The sequence below is a fragment of the Canis aureus genome, chromosome 11 (assembly GCF_053574225.1).
Source record: "Canis aureus isolate CA01 chromosome 11, VMU_Caureus_v.1.0, whole genome shotgun sequence".
NCBI lineage: Eukaryota > Metazoa > Chordata > Mammalia > Carnivora > Canidae > Canis > Canis aureus.
In genome coordinates, this window is record NC_135621.1 from 9,714,372 (window position 1) to 9,724,294 (window position 9,923).

At 48.6% G+C, this 9,923-nt stretch overlaps 1 protein-coding gene across 9 annotated transcripts in view; it reads left to right on the forward strand.

Moving 5' to 3' along the window:
- The window catches only part of TBC1D30 (TBC1 domain family member 30), an 84,051-nt gene extending 79,531 nt beyond the window's left edge, over nucleotides 1-4,520 (forward strand). For 6 of the 9 annotated variants that reach the window (XM_077913710.1, XM_077913702.1, XM_077913703.1 and 3 more), the window contains one exon: nucleotides 871-4,520. In XM_077913710.1, the coding sequence (XP_077769836.1) occupies nucleotides 871-1,655 (785 nt within the window). In that variant the 3' untranslated portion in view covers nucleotides 1,656-4,520. The remainder of the gene's footprint in view (nucleotides 1-870) is intronic. The other 3 variants (XM_077913704.1, XM_077913706.1, XM_077913708.1) reach the window with 1 other exon arrangement.
- The last annotated feature ends 5,403 nt before the right edge of the window (nucleotides 4,521-9,923 follow it).

Sequence of the window (9,923 nt, forward strand, 5' to 3'; positions counted from 1 at the left end):
AGAGCTAGAAGAGTCAAAGAGAAGGATAGGAGAGTTAAAGATTATTCAGGAAAAGTAGGTCCGAGTGCCGAGGTTTAGGATGGAGTTGGGTCAGTCAGAGAAACAGTAAAGTAACTGGGGGGGACTAGTAAGATACGGGGTGAAGAGGGGACACTTGCCAATATTTTCAACAAGGATTGGAGTGTGACCAGAGGTAGGTGACAGCAGTCGAGAAGCTGTAGAAGGGAGTTCATCCGGGTGACGCGGACGTCTGGAGGAAGCTCGTTCACACAGAGCTGGTGGGGCCGTCTGCCCGCCGCTGTCATCTCTGGGGCCATGTGTGCTTGAGCCTTCAAAGTCCATTGAGGACGCGGAGCGCTTTTCCCCTCTTAGGACCAGGTGCCAGGGAGCAGTGATTTCACTGCGTTTTTACCACCTTCTTCTCACTTCTCCCATCCTGCTGTCTCTCACTCCATAATGCACCGGGTGTTCTTTTCCTACCTCTCCGAAGCTAACAGCTGATAATCCATATGGTCATGGAGTTTGACTTATTTTTAAAAAAGCCTTCTAAGCATTTCTAGAAACAAGACCTCTGAGGTGGTTTCTCGGAGACCAAAACTCGTGCTAAGGAACAGTAGGGTGTCCGCACTTCAGTGAGCCTGCCCCTTCCGTATCCTTGGCCTCTTTGTCCTCCTCTTTGAAGAGGAGGGATTTAGGTAGTCCAGGCTCCACAATTGAATTCAGTGTTTGTTGCCTTCAGTCACGTGACTCTGTCCAAACTGGGGCAAGACCTGGGTGGGCTTGGGGGGGCCAAGCCCCGCGTGACTCCTGCGCCCCGACGGCCGGGTCCTCTGCAGTGCGTTTCACACAACCTTTCACCATTTCTTCCAGACAAAGGGCCAGTGACCAGCATTCTCCCATCTCAGGTAAACAACTCTCCAGTTATCAACCACCTTCTTCTAGGAAAGAAGATGAAAATGTCCAACAGGCCGGCCAAGAACGCGGTCATCCACATCCCCGGTCACACGGGAGGCAAGACGTCTCCTGTCCCCTATGAAGACCTCAAGACAAAGCTCAATTCGCCCTGGAGGACCCACATCCGAGTCCACAAAAAGAACATGACGAGGACCAAGAGTCAGCTGGGCTGCGGGGACACCGTCGGGCTGATAGAGGAGCAGAGCGAGGGTGGCAAGACGAGCGGCCCGGGGGCAGCAGAGGGTCCGTCCAGTTGTGCAGCCACAGCTGGAGGAGGAGACGGCGGCTGCTCTGAAGGCAGCGCCGGGAGGACGATCGAAGGACAGTCTCCGGAGCCAGCCTTTGGGGAGGCCGACGCCGATGTGTCTGCGGTCCAGGTGAAGTTAGAGGCCTTGGAGCTGAAGCAGAGGGATGCTGCTGCAGACCCCGAGCCCAAGGCACGCTCGCCCTGCCCGCAGCACTTCCCAGAGCCCGATGCCCCTGGTGAGCACAAAGCCGCAAGCAGACCCCCCCAGGGCGGCCACCCGAAAGCGCCCCTCTTTAGCCCTTTCCCCAGCGTCAAACCACTGCGCAAGTCAGCCACTGCCAGGAATTTGGGGTTATATGGTCCTACGGAAAGAACCCCAACCGTGCACTTTCCCCACATGAGCAGGAGCTTCAGCAAGTCTGGTGGCGGCAACAGCAGCACTAAGAAACGGTGACGGGCCTCAAGCTCCACGTAGATGCACCTTCTCCTGGTGGTGGAGGGGTTCCGGCTGAATGGCTCCGAGACAGTCGTAGCTGTCCAATGGAAACGAGTAGATCGGTTCAGAGATGAACACCAATCTGTAAACATGGGAAATGGGCCTTTCCTAAGGGGAGCCAGAACGGGGTGTGTTTTCCCCACCCACCCATAACTGATCCAGCAAATTCTTGTGGCCAGAATAAATACCGTAGTTTTAAAGTGTGAAGTTTTCCCAATTTTTCATTGTGAGTTGTTTAGACAATCGTGTCTCTAGGCTATCGACCCCTCCTCTTCCTCCTTCCCATTCTGAGAACCTTCGCGGTCCCTGGGACACCGCTCCCCCAAACCTTCTGGTTCTCTGGGTGTTAACCGATCCTCAAGCATGCACACACTAGCTTGCTAGAACAGAAACTGTGAAAAGGAAGTAAGTGTCTTAGTTGCAAAAACAAAAAACTTCCCAGTTTTCCTCTTCCTGCCCCACTGGGGGAATGTTTGTGTGTGTGAGTTTGTCTTTTAATAGTTCCCTTCAGCCAGTTTCAAGATTTTTTTTTTTTTTTAATTCTTATGCTGAAGTGCAAGAGAAAAATGTAGATAGCCTTTCTTTGTATTTCTACCTGCAAAATGAAGAAAACCTCTATCTGTTGAAATTTAGGTTGGCCCACCAACTTGAAGATCTTATGCAGAGAACACACACTGGATATGCATTAAACAATCGCCCTGAGCAGCTTGCTGATTCCACTAAGCTTTTCCCAAGGTTCATTCTCTCCTCTTCAGAAGAGTCATGGTCCTCCGTGGTAGGATGACTTGGTGGCCTCTCCACGGAGCTGGTCCACGCGGCTCATTTACCCACCAGCTCTTCACGGCAGATGCGGTGAGGCCTCTGCTGCTCAAAAGCCAGAACACAGCACCTGCCACTCTGTTACTTGAATTTTGTGCTTCTTTGATTGGAGTACTTTGTGGAGTACTTTGTTACTTGAACACTGCCTTTCTTTGGAGAAGGCGTTAGTGCTTTCTAGCTCTCTCTTACCCACCTCTCCCCCGGTCCCAGCGGGTCAGAGACAGCACCTGTTCTTTCCACTATGCAGATGGGAGCTCTGAGTCACAACGGAGGTGAAGCAGCACTTCAGACACTCAAGGTAAATACTCCTGGTTGTTCAGCGTGACTTAAGTCACGTGTCCCCCGGCGCAATAGGCGGATTGAATGCTCTTTGTGCACAGATGCATTGGCTACATAGGTTCTAAAAACCAAGCCCGGAAAGCCATTCACTACGCTCCCTCCAGACTCAGAGGACCTTTCTCCAGATGTCATAGAGGCCTGAGATGGCATTTCACAAAACCAGCTCTAACCTTTCGACCCAAAAAGGTAGTTCATTTTAAAGATGCTTTGTGCAGCTGTCATTTGTTCGAACAAAGTCTCACTCCTCAGTCCCCTTCTCTTACTATCATTGGAAGCATAGACTCAGCGTCTTTATCCTCATCTCTGAAAGACCGTGGCCACGCTTGCAGGCATATTGTTGATGCAGTCGATGCGAATTTGAGCTAATTGGATTGCCAATCCTGAAACCAAAGCTATAATTTTAGAGAGGGCTTTTACTACGAGAGGTATTAATTTTTATAATGGAGAATGCAGTTGTGTGGGCTCTCTTGAACAGAAAACACAAGAATGACATACAGTGAGAAAAGCCATTTAATCCCTTCTGTGGTATTTATACCCCCAAAGGAACTGAAGATGGAAAATATGACTAAAAAGTCATTGCGGTTTCGGTCTGGAATTCTGTGCCATCTGAAGTTAGCATGCCGCTGCTTAAAAAGCAGCCGTGCCCACCACCTCTGTCTTGGGAAGGGCGTAGGTGGAATGTTGGGCTTGCTTTGCATTCCACCCCCAGGGAGTGGGACCCTCTGCTGAGTTTCCAAAGTTAAGCACATGACATGATTTTCTTCCATCTGCTGAAACTTTACAGATAACAATGATGCCACCTTCTATTCTTTCCTCCTCCCCCGTCCACGTGAGTCAGAATAGATTCATCCCTTTGGGGGTTGTCCGCCTCGAATAGACTATTGTTCCTTCTTCTCTTGAGTCAGCTCTCTGCTCCCCCAAGGATCTGGGTTCAGGGAGGTGGGGAGGGAGGTGGAGGCCCCTTGCCACCGTCCTTAGGATGGTGCTGTTGCTGTCTGCAGGGTGTCTTAGCCTCAGCAGCACGTGTCCCCTCTGCCCCATTCCCTGGGGTTGGTCTTTCTGGAGGAGGGATAAAGGAGATGGCACATGCTTTGGAGTAAGTATGGATCCCAAATGAAAGAATGAGGAAATGAAAGGATGCTAGCCCTTTGAGGGGGCACCATGGCCTTGTCAGGATTTTAAAAACCGACGGATTTCCATCAAAGCACTCTATGTACCAATAACGTGCATGCATCCTACCATGTAATCGCAGCGTGAATCGGTTAATTTTGGAACCTTGCCTACTTTAGAAAACGGGGACGTGTGCAGTAGCCGCTAGCACGCAGCATGTGTGAAGACCAGCCTGGACTCATCATCCTCGCCATGCCCTGGACACTGGGTGCAAGCACCAGAAGCACTTGCCAGTGGCCGTTTCTTTATTTTTAGCCCTGTCCCTGGTCGGGCCTTGTGCACGGAGTGGACTCCTTCGACGCTTCTGCACCTCCTGCACCTCCTGCACCTCCATCCTCTTACAAAAGCCTCCAAATGATTTACACCTAGTTGGTAATGCTGACCTCTGGGCTGTCACTGTTTGAAACCGTGTATTCCTTTTTTTCCGGATCTCTATTGTTGTTCCGAGGAATTGTACTGATTACAGACCTGTGCATAAAGATTCTCATTGTTGTAGCTGGTGTGCCGTTTTCTCTCTGAGCGCGTGCAGGGGATACTGTTGTGACATTGGCCTTCCCCTTCCCCTTCGACTCCCCCCACCCCCACCTTGGTCACATGACCCAGGGAACCAGCCCAATAAGCTCCATCTCCTCCGACCTGATGACTGGATGGCTCATGACCTTTGAGGAACTTTGCAGAATAGCAGGTTCGTGAGTATGAATAAACGGAGAGTTTCTTGAAGAACGTGTGTGTAAAATTCACCTTTTGATTTTTAAAAATATTTAATTCATGAGAGACACAGAGAGGCAGAGACCCAGGCAGAGGGAGAAGCAGGCTCCATGCAGGGAGCCCAACGTGGGACTCGATCCCCGGACCCCAGGATCATGACCAGGGCCAAAGGCAGGTGCTAAGCCGCTGAGCACCTAGGGATCCCCCTTTTAGATTAGTCATTTACCCTTGTTTTAATAAAGTGGAACAGTAAGAATGTAGCCTAGCTCCCTGGTCTTATGGATTTTGGATTAACAGGGAGTTGGGGTCATGTGCACAGCTGCAGTCTGCTCCCCTCATAAAGTCTCCCTTTACCCTTTTTGAGCCACTTTCTTTGCTGCCTACAGCCATCCTTTGAGGCAGCATTTAAAATATGTGTTTTTTTCTAATTGAAAAAGTAGCATGTATTTTTTAAAAGATTTTATTTATTTATTCATGAAAGACACAGAAAGAGAGAGGCAGAGACACAGGCAGAGGGAGAAGCAGGCTCCATGCAGGGAGCCCGACGTGGGACTCGATCCTGGGACTCCAGGATCAGGCCCTGGGCTGAAGGTGGGGCTAAACCGCTGAGCCACCAGGGCTGCCCAAGTAGCATGTATTTTAAGAAAATTTGCAGAAGAGAGCATAAGGAATCATCAGTATTCTGGTATGGGCTTTTCCAGTATGCTCTTGTCTGTGCACGCGTGTACACACACACGGAGGTAGACTAAGCTGTCTTTCTAGTCAGTGCTCTCACAACAGCATCACTTTCAGTGCCTCGGGTGCCATCACCTGTTCATGCCAGAATTCACAGAACCAGAGCCTTGTTGTCAAACAGGTGGTTCCTGTGTGCAGGCAGTTCTTGGGGCGCGTCTTAATACCTCTGTCTTCACCAAGAGCCTTACGTGTTTCCTTGGGGTATGTTCATCCAGATGGTGGTACGGGGTCAGAAAGGATGAACACTTCTCGGTCCTGTATGTTGTCAAATTGCCACCCTTAGAGCAGTGATGGCATTTATAGCTCATTCCTGACTTTTAAGGGAACCATTAAGTTTGCTGAGGTTTCTGGTAGGTATCATTTATCAGGTTAAAGAAATTACTTTTCATTCTTTTTTAAAAAATATTTATTCATGAGACACACACACACAGAGAGAGAGAGAGAGAGAGAGAGGCAGGCTCCAGGCAGGGAGCCTGATGCGGGACTCGACCCTGGGTCTCCAAGATCATGCCCTGAGCCAAAGGCAGATGCTCAACCGCTGAGCCACCCAGGGATCCCCCTTACTTTTCATTCTTTGCTCGCTAAGAGTTTTTAAAAAAATCATCAACAGGTATAGTTGACCCTTGAACAACAGAGATTTGAACTCTGCAGGTCCACTTTTATGTGGACTCACTTGATGAATACAGTGTAGTACTGTAAATACATTTTTCTTACGATTCCCCCAACATTTTCTTTTCTCTATTATAAGAATACAGTATATGATGCATATAACATACAAAATATGTGTTAGTTGTGCTATTAGCAAAGCTTCTGGTCAACAGGCTATTAGAGTTAAGTTTTGGGGGAATCAGAAGTTATACGTGGATTTTTGACTGTGCCCCTAACCCTGGAGTTGCTCAATGGTGAACTGTATCAAACGTTATCAGATGATCTCGAATTGCAACCTTTTAGAAGAAAGTAGTGTTTGAGATTTGAACTCAAACTTGAGAAAAATAACCATTACCAGGTTTCTTCGAAAAGTATTAGATACTTTAGAGTTGGAAGTAATAGCAGTAAAAGTTTTGTGGGCAAATTTTCACTGCAGTAAATTTATTAATAGAAATTTGGAAAGAATGTAAACATCTGAGAATAAGGGAAATGGGTGAATTATGGCTCATCCATAAGATGGAAATGCAGTGGCCCATGAGTGTTTGGCCCGTTGACATGACTATTATCTATTGCCCACACAAAGCAGTTTGAAGTCAGCAAAGTCTAGAGTCATAGAGCCGCTGGGATACAGCTGTGGATGGGAAGCCCTTCTGGATGGAGGCTAAAAGTAGGCAGACAGAGCCAGGCAGTAGCTCTTTCACAAAGGCGACCTGTGGCCAAACAAATAGGGGACTGGGCAAATGTTGGGTTGGATCAGCTTCCAGGAGGTTCCCAGTGGGGCATCTCCTAAACCTGAGTACATCTTTCCTGGTGCTCAGCTCTGGTCAGACTCATGACCTAAAAAGTCATGCTCCATCCCGTCCTTTTCACCTCTTCCGGCACCCCCACTCCTTATCCATGGCCCCACTCTGCCCCCTGGGGTCTCAAGAATCTTGGAGGTAAAACTAGAGAGTTGACTATTCTTAATATTTGCATTCCTGCTGTAATCCTAGTTCTCCTTTAGGCAATGCTGATTCTTGGGAAGGTGGATCAGTTTCCTTAAGAGACCAACAGGGCTGAGTGGAAACTTGCTGATCCCTCAGCCCAGATGTCTCCCCATCCCTGAGGAGTCCAGAAATCTGCATTAAAACAAAAATCCTAGTAATTTCAACACTGAGCTAGATTCGGCAACCACCGGTCAATCTAAGTATTTTAATAGTCTTCCCTAGACCCCCACTGCTGTAATTACATATTGCTACCAGAGTGATCCTTCTAAAATGAAAAACTAAGAAGGCCATCCCTCTGGTCAAAATCCTTCCATCATTCCCCATTTTCTGGAGGATAAATTCTAAAATCCGTATCTTGGCATGATTGGCCCATGGTTATTTTTTGAGCTTATTTTCCTACCATCTTTCCCATTCATCACCTTCTCCAACCTATCATCAGCACAATACTGTGTGCTAGGTGCTGTCCCCACCCCTTTATTATGTTCTCTGGCTTATTCCTCCCAAGAACCCCATGAAGCATGTATTACAGATGATGAATGTGAGGTGTAAGCAATTATGTCCTTGGCCACCGTCACCTAGCTGGTAAATAAGAGTCCCGATCCCTCTGACACCAGACTGAGCTCTTTGCTGCACCATCTGACAATTTTGCAAACGACTTGAAGTTCCTTGAAAGCTGCTTGCCCTTCCCTTCCAAAGCCCCTTCTGTCTCAGGAGGGTCTCATTGCTGTTGTTGGCATTTCAGATCAGCTGCAGTTTACAACAGTGGACCACGAGCCTAACCCCACTTCCCTCACCACCACCCCCCCCCCGAATATAAGCAGCTTGGAGTGAGGAAGTTTGACTACTAGGTGCTACTGCCCCAGAAGGGAAATGATCTCTTTTGGGCCGTTTCCCAGATAAATGATGGGACCAAAGTGTTGGTGGGGGTGGGGGCTATGTAAAGCCATTCTGAAATGGTTTGAAGATTCAGATTTCCTCTTGACCAATTCCCAAACATGATGCATCTTCAGGATTAAGTTGTATAAAAATATTTTCCTGGATGGTTCAAAAAAAAAAAAAAAAAAAAAAAGAAAGCTGCTTGCCCTCCAAGCATCCCTGCAACTGTGTCTTCCCAAACCTCTGCCTAGAGCGCCCCCCTTGCTCCAGTCTACCCGAGAAGCACCCACTCATCCTTAGCCCACACCTAACTGAGGTTAAATCCAATCCATGCCACTTCCCAGTTCTATGAGTTTTGTGCAAATCACTTAACAGCTGGGGCCTTTGATTTTCTCATCTGTACGGTGAGAACAGTAATTCCAACCTCACAAGATTTGTTGCGGACGCTGCTATTTTTGCTGCCCATAATTAACTATCTTCCTTTGCAGCAAAACCCTGATTTTGCTGGGCGAGCTGCCCTTCCTTCCACTTGCATCTGAGTTCTGGTGAGGTGGCTGCCCCGGGAGCACAGGGCCTGAGCTAAGCCACTCGGCATTCTCCTTCCCCCCGGCTATGGTGTCTGACCTCCGGACAAGCTCATGGGTAAAGAAACTCAGTTCCTGGGCTCTTGCTTTGAAGTCTTGTGGCAGCTGACTCACTCATTTCTAATGGGTTTGCACCTGGAGGGAGGAGCCCATGGTGGCTTCTGGGAATGGTCTTGTAACCACCAGGGCGGGAGGAGAACAGGCAGCACTGAGCCAGCAGAGCTGAGGAACAGAAACCAGACCCTTTTCATATCAAGTGATCAGGTCATACCTGAAATCTGTCTCCCTACAGCCTTTTAGCACATCAGCAAACATTCCAGTGTTTGCTTTTGGCCCAGTTGGAGCAGGTTTTCCATCATTCCTATGAAACAATTCTCATTTGGCACAGGGGTGGGGATGCTATGAAGGTTGCAGGTTATAAAGGCAAGCCAGTGGCTGTATCATCAGTGAAAAATTGTTAATATTTTTATCCGTCTAGTGCTTCAAGCCTCCCCAGAGCTGCTCTCTGTTATTTTTGGCTTTGTCCTCTTCAGCATAATAATAGTGGAAAGAGGGGACACGGTCAGGGAGCATAATTCTTATTTTATGAAGAGGGTTCTTTCCCCAAGTCCTTGAGTCTTCTTTGGCCTTATATCTCCTTGTCACAGAGGGAGAGGTGACTCTTATTCGAGAGAGAGAGAGAGAGAGAGAGAGAGAGAGGCAGGGACACAGGCAGAGGGAGAAGCAAACTCCCTGCAGGGAGCCTGATGTGGGACTCGATCCCAGGACCCCGGGATCATGCCCTGAGCCAAGGCAGATGCTCAACCACTGAGCCGCCCAGATGCCCCAGGAGAGGTGATTCTGACTAGAAAACCATCTTTGGCTAGTTTTGCCTACAGCCCCAGCCCCATCTGCGTTCATGGCTGAGTCCTGTGGACAGCAGGGTGACTGTAAGCAAAACACACGCTGTGGGAGCCCAAACAGCATAGTTGTGGAACTCCCCTCCTAGAGTATAATAGAAACAGAAGGCACGTTCCCTCCCCCTTCATCAGGTGGCTGTGCAGCTTTCTCACAGAGAAGGCTCCAGCATGTCCTAGGGAAGCTGCAGGGCTGGACGTGAGCATGGTCCTCATGGGGACCTACAGTGTTTAGCAGAGCCAAGGGGGCACGTGCTGGGACCATGCCTATTTGGGAACACATAAGAGGCACCCCCTGAGGATGTTAAGAAAGCCTTGCCCAGTGTTAAGGGGAAGGAAAGACTTTATAGACACTGTTTCAAAATTTATCTGTGAGAATAGAATTTGAGTCACTGATGTTCTGGGGACCCCATTTGGACCAGAAAGGTGCTGATGTCTGGGAAAAATCAGGTCGTATCTAACTGC